The following is a 12300-nucleotide window of genomic DNA, read 5'->3' as shown; positions in this document are numbered from 1 at the left end:
GGTTGGGGTTATTGCTGTTTTATTTTGCAAATCATTGAAAAAAATACAATTTTGATGTGTGTTATAGAAATAACTGTGCCAAAACAGTTTTCTTAGCATTTCAGTACTTTTAGGAGGTTTGATTGATTGATTCATTCAATATCACATGAAGCTGTACAAAATTTAGATACTTCAGGACAGTTAAAAAAAAATGTAGTTACCATCTTCCTCCAGGGGGATGCAGTGTAGGACTAAAATAATATGCTACGGGAATTGGGGTTTTAGGTTTTGTTGATAAAAAATATTTACGTTCAAGTCTGTCATATTAGTTGTATAGAGCGAAGTGGTATAAAAAGGCTGTGTCTCGCTGTTTTGCTCAGGCTGCACTACAGCGTCTATTCACAGGCGCGATCCCACTACTGATCGGCACGGGGGCTTTGACCTGCTTCGTTTCCGACCTGGGCCGGTGCACCCCTCCTTAGGCGACCTGGTGATCCCGAGCTCCCCCGGGGACACCATATCGATACAGACCTTAGCGCGGACACCCGCTCAACATAGTCCGCTGCAGCTCAGAACTCCTGAGCTCAAACGATCCGCCAGCCTCAGCCTCCCAGTAGCTTGAATTACAGGTACGAGCCATTGCACCCGGCGGAAATCACCAGCACCACTGGCGCTTTTGATTTGAAAGTATGTGACGTCACTATGTATGTCCGACATGTATATTTTTTACGTAAATATTACATATACACATTATATTACGTATATTTTAGTTTTTCAACCTGATTTTAACAAAATAGTCAATATTTCGTTGAATAGTTTGTAAACAGTTACATTATACAGTCATCTTACTGTGTAAACAAAATGTCTCTTCGCTTTGACATTAATTGCTAATTTACAAACAATGTGGAGTTATAATTGCTCTAGCTAAACATATCCAGCGTGTTGTCATTTCTGCACATGCGCAGAGCATGCGCAGAGTCATTTTGATTTCCCGTATCCTAGTTAGCTTGCAACTCAGAGTAGTAGCATGTAGATGAGAGCGGAGACCTCAAGCAGGCGCTTGGAGGTGACTTTCCTTTGTGTTAAGACAAAAAAAAAAGAAAGTTGTCTGTGTTAAACCGTCTCCGGCATCATGGATTACTGGGTGAGCGCTACTTATTTTTTCCGTTCTTTATGCATATTCATTTCGACAGTGTCACGGGGTAACGGACAATAGTTCCAAGACGGGTCCAGGCTCAGACTTGTTTATCAGCAGTGACGTGAGATAATGAGCTGAGCTGTTTTTTTTTTCTCTAGGATGCTTTAAGTCCACAGTCTTTGTATAGTTGTGAACTGTGATGTAAAAGTCTTATGTTTCGATTTATGGCCGCTTGCGAAACTGTTTGCGTGAGCACCTTACGTGAACTGTTGTCATACTCGATATAATAAGGCAGCAATAATAAACAGCATTCTGCAATGCACTGACTCCAAAACAAATGTACCTTCCTGTACAGTATTTATCATTTGAAAAAAATAACGACTGTCATGTTCCCTTCCTCTGTAAAAAGCTGTATACGTTCATTGTAACAATTGTTTATTGTGGCACCCACAGTTTAAATTTAGTGTTCCTGTTAAACTTGAGACTGCAGGAAGTTTTAAACAAAGCTTTGGTCACAAGAGCGATGTAGGGATACTGTTACTATTAAAGGAGGACAATGAACTCATGGCAACTGACACAAATACTGTACAGAAACAAAATAAGGAGGAACCAGGTGGCTCCTCTGACACAAATCTGGCATGGGCCACAATTACCTCACAGTCTGTATTATGTCAACCTACTGTGTGACTATAGTTGCTTCAACAATTTATTCTTCATTTGACTAATTTTGTGTCAACCCTTTTCACATATTCCCACGCAGTACATTTCTATAAGAACAAGGCCTCCCCTTCGAGACAACAAAAGGTGTCTACTTGTTCTGTGAGGGGAGCAACAATGAGTAAGACAATACTCACAGTGTTAGGTACTGGTTACCAAGGCGTTGGAGTGGAATAGTTCTGTGCAGAGGTGTCAGAGTCATTTTTTTCCCGGGTCACTTCAAAGTTATGATTTTCCCCAGAGTACATGCGTGTGCATTAAAGTGGAAGGAGTTGGCTTTTGAACTGTGAGATAGTGCTTAATCTCATTTTTTATGACAGCAGAAGCTCTTACATGAAGGACCTGCACCTTTATCAGAAACAGTGATTCTCAATGGTTGGGACCCTAAAGTGGGTCTCTCACACACACCCCAAACACGGTTGGATGTGTACTAAAAAAATGACAGTCCTCCATTTACAACAGAACCAACAAACAATGTTACAAGTTTAGGAATTGAATGCAAAGAACTAGTTTGCAGAGTGGTGTAAGAATATGCAGGATTTATGTTTACATGTGCTACACACAGTGTTATCACTAATGCGTTCCGAAGTTACGCGTTATTGTAATCTGATTACTTTCTTTCAGTAACGAGCAATCTAACGCGTTCAACCAGTAATCTGATTAAAGTTGGTTTCCTTAGTGTCTCTGCGTTACTATTTTGTTATTGCTTCATATTGTATGTAGAATGAGGAGTATTGTTGTCATGTACCAAGCGCATTTTGAATAGAAAATGTCAGAAAGGTTCCCACTACATGTTCTTTTTCATGGTAGCCACTAGAGGCGTGCGAAATTTCCGATTCTTAGATTATTCGCAATTCGGCCGTGGAAGATTCGAGAACGATTCACAAATATCCAAATTCCGATTATTGAATTATAACAGGTCAAGCATAAGTAAAACACAGTCAGCGCGGTCTTTGGGACGCAATGAGGAACGGACCGAGAGTAAATATCATGTTCAACTCATGCCGCTAGATTAAAAAAAAAACAATCATACCTGACTGCGGCCGACAGCCGCTACAAACAACGCCCAGTTGCTAGTTGCTACAAACATACGGCTACAGTAGATATCATATATATTAGGAGTGGGAACCTCAGGGGACCTCACGATACGATACGATTCGCGATACAAGGCTCACGATAACGATTATATCACGATACAGCGATTATCGATATATTGGTCAGAAATTGGATACATGACATTCTACGATACAACTGTTGAAACGATAAAAAATTTTTTTTTAAATTAGAAAAAATACTGTTTAAGTCATTTATTAAACAGTGACACCTTTTCTGTGCAACATTGCTGTAAAATATAAATCTGCTGCAAATTGTGCCCCTGCACATATAGAGGAAACAAACCACGACCACTGATATCACTTTGAGAGATCATGATGAAAGGCACCCTTAATTTCTTTAAAGTTTTAAATCTTTAAAAAAAAAAAAAAATAGTAAAAAATGCCGTAGGTGTCAGCAGTTGAGCTTGGAGTGGGGCAATGATAAAATTGGTGGGTCTTTTCTTTGTATATGACCTTTGTTATTTGGTTTGAGCACTTCCGCCATCTGCTTCAGCATTTAAGATGTCAGACTTGCTCAGTCACAGTCTTCCTCACCTTAAAAACAACAAAATAAAACAAAAAATATTAGCTACTTCATAGTGTTTGAGTTGAAATCCTGATTTTTTTTGTGTTGGAAGTATTGAATTTAAAAAAATATGAATTGAATGTATAGAAATTAAAAATTCAATAAATACCTACTTTTAATATGTAGGCTACATTAATTAACATGCACATCACTTTATATATCTTGGAACTTATTCAAACCATTTTTATAGCTTATTGTTTCAAAATGACAGTAATAACAGTTTGTGTAGTAAACTAGATGGAAAGTGGTTCTGAAATAATATCAAATAAATCGGTAAATTAATGTGGGCTTGTTCGATATTCATTTTCATCCAGTTTAGGGTCCTGGTTTATTTTATATCATTCAACATCAAATGTCATCAAAATAATACATGTAAATTAAAAAGTCAATTACATTGCAAAACTTTCTTACCTCAAGTGATGAAAATGAAGCTCACAAACTCCGGTGTCCACTACGTCACCAGCTCCCAGTGAAACTTATTTTTCTTAGACAATTCTTGCATACGGCAAAGTCCTTGTTCACCTTACTTCCTTTCTTGTTGGTGTAAAATCTAAAATGTGTCCCCATGTGTGATTTGTAGCAATATTTTTCTCATTTTTTCCTCCACCGTTCTCACGGAGCTTTTTTATTTTTTCAACCCACTTGGAGGCTGGAGCTACTTCTCCTTCTCTAGACCAGGGGTTTTCAACCCAGTCCTCAAGGCACACTGTGGGTCCTGGTTTTTGTTCCAGCCGATCCAGCAGAGACAGTTGAACCAATGAGGCTTCTGCTAAAACAAGCCACACCTGACTGCAATCAACTGATTGCACTTGTAAAACACCAGATTGGGGAAAAAGTGTTGTCATCTTGTTTGGTAAGAATGAAATCCTGCACCCACAGTGTGCCTTAGTGGAATAGGTTGGGAACCCCTGCTCTAGACAACTTGTGCGCACTTTACCCTCACCGCCACTCCTGAGCGCCCCTAGTGGACCGCCAAGGAATTGCTCAACAAACATTGAGCAGTTTACAGCATCCATACTCCATTGTATGGCCAATATGTTAAATAAAAGTATCGATACTTGGCGGGAGCATATCGATAACCCATCGGGTTGCAAAATATCGCGATATATCGCTGTATCGAGATATTGTCACACTCTTAATATATATGTAGAACTAGATGCAAAATGACAGACGACGTCGGTGTTAGAACATGTATTATTTAACAGAGATGTGAAATGACAGACTTTCCGGCGTAAGTAAACAGCCGCCATCTTAAAGCAGTAGGCCTCTCTAGAAGACTCTGTTGTAGCGAACCTAATTAGCTTTTTATCTAAAATACTCCTAAATGGGCAGAATCTTGTCTTGAATCTATCTTTAAATGATGAAATAGTGGTAAAACTTTGACAAAAGTAGACAGAAGGGAAATTATGGAATAACGGGAGCAATTGTAACAATTGTAACAGTTGATTCACAACATTAACTTAATTGAATATAGTTTAAAGCTGCTGATACTGAATGGGGACTGGAGTTTTTTATTTACTGTTATTTTTGTATATTTGTTTACTGTTATATGTTAACTTGATACTGACATAGTAGTTTGCTTTAGCCTGAGAGGATTTTTTAACAATTTTGGAACTAATGTACAAAACATTAAAAAAATAAAATAAAATAAAAAAGGGGGGGGGGGTGTATCAAAAATTGTTTTATAATCCTCTGAATCGTAATCGAATCATTAGGTGCCCAAAGGTTCCCAGCTCTAGTAGCCACTAGGAGTGAGAACCTCTTGGTACCTCACAATACGATACGATTTGCGATACAAAGCTCACGATAACGATGATCTGACGATATGGCGATACAACAATTATTGATACATTGGTCAGAAAATCATTCTAGGATATTCTACTAACAACTAATAAACAGAAGAACAAGCTTCTGCTGTGAATTGGAATGAGTTTATCACTAGTAGACGTCCAATCCATTTGAACTGGGAGGGTGGAAACGTCAAACAGATTGAACGTCGATGGCCGTCAGTGGCACCCAATGAGGTAATTTTGTTGCCTGGCACGGCCAGACTGTTCTCCCTGTATTTTTCAAACACTGAGAGAATAGTCTGGGACCCAGCCCATTAACGGCCTCTCGAGCAAGTACAAAATCAATCGTCAAATCAGATTTGTTTATTTGCGTGACATGTTCTTAACGAGCAACGTCACTCTTCCGCATCGGAAGTCGTCTCCACAACAACACAGATGGCAAACAGGAGAGCTGGGAATATGTTCCACTCCGCGGTAAAATCAGTTTTGAATTACCAAAAACACATCGACACAAGTCATTAACAACAGTCTGTCTCGCGCTAGCCATGTTGAATAAACTCCGCTCGCCTCGTATGTTTACTTCCGCGCGCAAGTCCCTCGTCGCGCTTCTAACGTCACATCCGCCCGTCGCTGATTGGTCCACTCCGCTGTCTGTTTGCTGTGACTTGCCCCGCCCTGGAAATTTTATCCACTTAATGGTGGCCAGACTCAATAGCTGGTACAGCGGTGAGTCTGGAGTACCAGGCTAGTAATTTTGGGCCATTTAAGATATTTTTCCTGTTGATTTTCAGTTACTTCCCGTTGATTTTGGGGTATTTTATGGGTCACTTCCTGTTTATTTTGAGTTACAGAACAGGAAGTGACCTGGGAATCACCCAAATTAATAGGCAGTGACTCAAACTCAACAGGAAATGACCTGTAAATGCCCTAAAATGAACAGCAAGTGACTTGTGAATGCCCCGAAAATCAGACCGAATGACTTGAATGCTCTGGTTTTGAATGAACAAAAGTTCCCAGTCTAAATGGATTGGGCCTCGAGCACCGTCCGTGGCAGCCTTAGAGTTAACTGAGACACTGTTATGGTGGAAGATTTTGGCAGCAACTTGTTGGTTCCCTTTTTTTAAAAAAACAACACCTTTTTAAAACGATATCTTGATTCTTGGCAGGAGCATATCGATAACCTTTTGGGATACAAACTATCACGATATATCACCATTTCGATATTTTATCACACCCCTAGTAGCCACTTATAGTTACTTCCTGTTTTGATCTCGAGTCACGCGCTGTTTTGGGACTGAGAAAGGCATGTTCTAACGCGAGTGCACATTCAAGCCGAATGCAGCCACCTGTTGAGATGTGCGAGGGAATGTTGATGTGTGTGCGTCCATGAATGAACGTATTTTTCCTTCATTCTTGAGGGTTCCAGACTTCCAGTGATAGGTTGGAGCCGCTATATACGCGGCCCTTTCGTAGCTTTGCCGTTGCGACGGCGGGTAGTCATCGCTCTAAGTCGGGGAGCATTATTTACATCATATTCGTGTTGCACATTTATGCCGTGAGGTCATGTGTTCGTTTAGCATTTTTGGGATGTGTTGTAAGTCCTATTGAGTGTAAAGTGCTTAGTTGCCGCCACGTCTTGTGGCCAAATTGACTGCGTGTGTGTACGACGTACTTCCAGGTTGTGCGTGCGTATTCGCGCCTACCCCCACCTTTGTGTCTATTGCACAATTCATTTGTGTGTTGTTAATTATTGTGCAGTCAAGCACCATTGTTTTACATTGGCACTGATAAGATGTTAACCCTAACCCCTAAAAACTCCTTTTGACATCAGGCTTATCTTGGAGTTAGCGGGGGTTTAATTAGTCGGTGGAGTTGTTCAATAAATTCCATCCAGTTTGTCTGCTATTTGTTAGTTTCAGGGCTCCAGACTGGCTAAGCTAGCGCGAGTTAATGGTGTCCATCGACCAATTAAACCCCCGCCAACTCGAAAATAAAGCACAATGTAAAAAATTTTTATCTTCCCCTTTAAATTTAAATAAGTTCTTATTTTTACAGGTTATTGGTTTGTGAAGTCACCGCTCATGTTGTTGTTGTTGGGGTTGTGTACATTATCTGTTGTCTTTTCGTAGACAGATCTCAGTGAAATTTGGAAGGTATGTTCTAGGGATGTAAACACTAGTGGCGTGCGAAATTTCCGATTCTTAGATTATTCGCGATTCGGCCGTGGAAGATTCGAGAACGATTCACAAACATCCAAATTCCGATTATTGAATTATATCAGGTAAAGCGGAAATAAAACACAGTCAGCGCGGTCTTCGGGACGCAATGAGAAACGGAACAAGAGTAAATATCATGTTCAACTCATGCCGCTAGATAAAAAAAACAATAATACTTGACTGCGGCTGTCAGCCGCTACAAACAGCGCCCAGTTGCTAGTTGCTACAAACATACCACAACATAGGGCTATGGTAGATATCACATATATCTAGAACTAGATGTGAAATGACAGCCGACGGCCATGTTAGATCATATACCAAGAACTAGATGCGAAATGACACTTTCCCACGCTAGTAAACAGGCGCCATCTTAAAGCAGTAGGCTTCTCTAGAAGGCTTTGTTGTAGCGAACCTAATTATTTTTTATCTTAAAAAAAAAAAAAAATCGGCAAAATCTTGACTTGAATCTATCTTTAAATGATGAAACCGTTTTAAAACTTTCAGGTCGAAAGTAGACAGAAGGGAAATTATGGAATAACGGCAGCAATTTTAACAACTTTAACGGTTGATTCACAACATTAAATTAATTGTAGTTTAAAGCTGCCGATACCGAATGGGGATTGAGTATTTTATTCACTGTTTTTAACGGTTAACTTGATACTGAAATAGTAGTTTGTTTAGCCTGAGAGGATTTTTGAACAATTTTGGAACTAGTGTACAAAAAATTAAAAGCGGGGGTGTTGTGGATGCATCAATAATCGATTTATAATCGAATCGGAGCCTCTGAATCTTAATCGTAATCGAATCGTTAGGTGCCCAAAGATTCCCACCTCTAGTAAACACATAGATCCTCGTTGCTCAATTTTAAAAATATTTTTCTTTATTAATTAAATACAAAATTATATTTGCCTCTAGGTTTAAAGTCAGTATAGGGCATGCTTGCTCTCTACTCTTACACTCTACTAACACTCTAACACTAACACTCTACTCTACTCTTGCTCTTCCTCACAGCCTTCAGCCTGTAGTAGCACACAAGTGCTTGTTTTTAAAGGGCGCTAGCAACTCGGTGTCATCCAAATGGCCATGTGGATGTAATTGACAGTCAAATTTCAGCTTTGATGTTTACCTTTGTACGCAATCTGCTATTTGTTTTCAACTTTCTTCTAGTGAAATAATTAAAACATTACTTCTGCTTTTACATTTTTTTCTACTTGGGCATACACTACCACAGAGTGTGAGTATGATACTTCTACCTTTGACTAAAGTAATGTGAAGTAGTCTCCAGTCAACATGTGGTCCTTATTAGTCTGATCTTGCCCAACCTGTCTGTTAATCTCAACAGACAGGTGTAACAGCAGCATTTTAGCTAATCTGATCTGCACTCACTGGAATCCCTTCTCTCTTTCATTCACGGACTCATTTAGAATTTATATGAACAATACTGCTTTAAAATCAGTATTGTCAGCACTTGTGGCAAACTGTCAGTGACTTTGGGCTACAAAGAACAATTCTACAACCTTCAAGGGTTTAGTTGTGGAGTGTTTTCTGCTGAGCACGTAGTGATTAGTTAAGATGTTATCTTTTTGAACCTTAAGCTTTCCTCTATCAGTTAGTAGTTGAGATGAATGTAAAGGCACACATGCTATCAAACCTATCGTGTCATAACATTCCCACAGATTTTGACAAATGACCAGAACTCACTTTCATTATTACAAATTTTTAATTAGATTAAACAGATTAGATTTACAACTGTAGTATCTGTTGACTTTTAGGATGAGTTGAAGTATTGTGATTTGGTTGATTTTCAAACTCTGGGGCACCGGGTGGCTCCATGTTGATTGGCAGGGTGGCTTCAGGGAGGAGTCTTTTCTGATAGAACTAGCTCACTCTTCCATCCGGAGAAAGAAGGGTACGGCAGAGCGTGAGCCGTTAGCACTCAGCAAACTGCTGACAGTGTTTTTGTGAGGGTAAAACAGATCCATCTAGAGCCAACAATGTCTACCGATGTAAGTACATCAGCAGCCTTTATGTCCATTATGTTCATCGGTCATTATGTATTCACATTTCATATGTACAGTACAGCAATTGTAAAGCTCTTTGTACTGTATGATACTTTCATCTCAAATTAAAGAAGGGCATAGTGCAACATTTCTGAACTGAATTTTCAGGGATACAATGGAGTTGTGCCCTTAGTGGTACTGCTTCTCTGCCCTTGAACTTTGATTTTACTGCTTCTGAACATGAGAAAGGTAGACACATTTACTGTAATCATACGAAGCGACTTTACATAGATTACAAATTGCAGGACTAATGATCTATTTTATAAATATTTCTGACAACGCACTAAAAGCAAAACTTTGTGTCTTTTTCTGTTAATCCAGAGTGCCTTGGAGGTATACAAGGAGATGGTGCTTCTCTACTTGGAGGAAGCCCGAAGGTTGGTGAACGTACATTGCAGGGACTTCGAGCCATGGCAGATCATCGGAGTGACACTTTTCAGCACGCTGACAGCAGTCTGGCTTAAAGGATTCCTCTTCCAGCAAGAAAGTGAGCACAGCAAAATATACACAATGTTGGGGGAATAACATTAACTTTCAACAAAGAACTTAACAATTTAAGAAATGTGATTCTGTCCCATCATAATGCTGAGTGAAAGTTGCTCGAACTGAGCGGTGCTAACAGAGATCAGATTAAACCAGTTGAAGTGCTTTTATTTCTTGTCATGTGATCATGTGTCATCGTCAACTGCCCTGTGGTTGAAAACGTGTTCGGCTAAAGCGCCTTGTCTTGTTCCATTTGGTTTTAGGTCTCCTTTCAAGAATGAAGAAGCAATGCTTTCGACTCATCAGAAAAATACCCTTTGTTGGCGGAGCGGTACGTGTCCTGACTGACGCTTATCCTCTGATTCTCTGATGAGTCATGGCTGATGACTGCGTGCAGATGGGAAGACCTTTGACACACTTGTGCACTGGAGATAACATTTACCTATAGTAGTTTTTGTCATTTCAATCTTAAAACAAGTGTACAAGAATCTTTGACAGCACACAGTCAGTCTAAATTAGCTGCTGTAGTGAAATCCTTTTCTCTGCCACACCCAAGTAATTCTGCTCTCATGATAGATCCAGAGCCAACTGAACAAGGCTTTAGATGACATGTCTGCCAGTCTGTGCACTCTGAAGAACGGCATGAGCTATACTAAAAAGCTGCCCTCTAAAGGTCTTTCGCAGAAGCAAGTGCTGGAAAAGATCAGCGAGTACCAAACTCTGAGTGAGTCCCAGCCGTTTTAACCAACCCTAACGTTCTGTCGATTGTTGTTCTGAAGAAATGATATGTTATTGCAGATGAGGTGAAGTGGCAGAGCGGCTGTGTTTCAGGCGCAGTGTACTGGGGTGATGATACACTCACTAAACTACTAGTAAAAGTATGCAAAAAATAATATTAATTTGCAACTTTAATATTTTAGTATTAAACATGAAGTAGATACAGTGGGGCACATAAGTATTTAGTCAACCACCAATTGTGCAAGTTCTCCTACTTGAAAAGATTAGAGGGGCCTATAATTGTCAACATGGGTAAACCGCAACCATGAGAGACAGAATGTGGGGAAAAAAAACAGAAAATCACATTGTTTGATTTTTAAAGAATTTGTTTCCAAATTAGAGTGGAAAAAAAGTATTTGGTCACCTACAAACAAGTAAGATTTCTGGCTGTCAAAGAGGTCTAACTTCTTCTAATGAGGCGAACTCGTTACCTGTATTAATGGTTTTAACTCATTTTTGGTATAAAAGACACCCGTCCACAACTTCAGTCAGTCACACTCCAAACTCCACTATGGCCAAGACCAAAGAGCTGTCGAAGGACACCAGAGACAAAATTGTAGACCTGCACCAGGCTGGGAAGACTGAATCTGCAGTAGGTAAAACGCTTGGTGTAAAGAAATCAACTGTGGGAGAAATTATTAGAAAATGGAAGACATAAAAGACCACTAATAATCTCCCTTGATCTTGTGCTCCATGCAAGATCTCACCCCGTGGCGTCAAAATGATAACAAGAACGGTGAGCAAAAATCCCAGAACCACACGGGGGGACCTAGTGAATGATCAACAGAGAGCTGGGACCACAGTAACAAAGGCTACTATCAGTAACACAATGCGCCGCCAGGGACTCAAATCCTGCACTGCCAGACGTGTCCCCCTGCTGAAGAAAGTACACGTCCAGGCCCGTCTGCGGTTCGCTAGAGAGCATTTGGATGATCCAGAAGAGGACTGGGAGAATGTGTTATGGTCAAATGAAACCAAAATAGATATTTTTGGTCGAAACACAGGTTCTCGTGTTTGGAGGAGAAAGAATACTGAATTGCATCCGAAGAACACCATACCCACTGTGAAGCATGGGTTGGAAACATCATGCTTTGGGGCTGTTTTTCTGCAAAGGGGCCAGGACGACTGATCTGTGTAAAGGAAAGAATGAACGGGGCCATGTATCGAGAGATTTTGAGTGAAACTCTCCTTCCATCAGCAAGTGCATTGAAGATGAGACGTGGCTGGGTCTTTCAACATGACAATAATCCCAAACACAGCCAGGGCAACAAAGGCTTCGTAAGAAGCATTTCAAGGTCCTGGAGTGGCCTAGCCAGTCTCCAGTTCTCAACCCCATAGAAAATCTGTGGAGGGAGTTGAAAGTCCATGTTGCCCAACGACAGCCCCAAACTATCACTGCTCTAGAGGAGATCTGCCTGGAGGAATGGGCCAAAATACCAGCAACAGTGTGTGAAAAGCTT

At 40.2% G+C, this 12300-nt stretch overlaps 1 protein-coding gene across 3 annotated transcripts in view; it reads left to right on the top strand.

The window, feature by feature from the left end:
- The first annotated feature begins 974 nt into the window (after positions 1-974).
- sgpl1 (sphingosine-1-phosphate lyase 1) overlaps positions 975-12300 on the top strand; it is a 27546-nt gene continuing 16220 nt past the window's right edge. Inside the window, exons 1-6 of one of the 3 annotated variants that reach the window (XM_057848394.1) lie at positions 9512-9526; positions 9689-9769; positions 9902-10067; positions 10327-10394; positions 10640-10787; positions 10862-10941. In XM_057848394.1, coding sequence (XP_057704377.1) covers positions 9761-9769; positions 9902-10067; positions 10327-10394; positions 10640-10787; positions 10862-10941 — 471 coding nt within the window. In that variant the 5' untranslated portion in view covers positions 9512-9526; positions 9689-9760. Of the gene's footprint in view, positions 1124-9020; positions 9527-9688; positions 9770-9901; positions 10068-10326; positions 10395-10639; positions 10788-10861; positions 10942-12300 lie in introns of those variants that run through there. The other 2 variants (XM_057848391.1, XM_057848392.1) reach the window with 2 other exon arrangements.

This window comes from Corythoichthys intestinalis, chromosome 10 (genome assembly GCF_030265065.1).
Source record: "Corythoichthys intestinalis isolate RoL2023-P3 chromosome 10, ASM3026506v1, whole genome shotgun sequence".
Classification (NCBI taxonomy): Eukaryota; Metazoa; Chordata; class Actinopteri; order Syngnathiformes; family Syngnathidae; genus Corythoichthys; species Corythoichthys intestinalis.
Note: the sequence above shows the minus strand (reverse complement) of the source record. Positions and strands in the feature narration are given on the sequence as shown.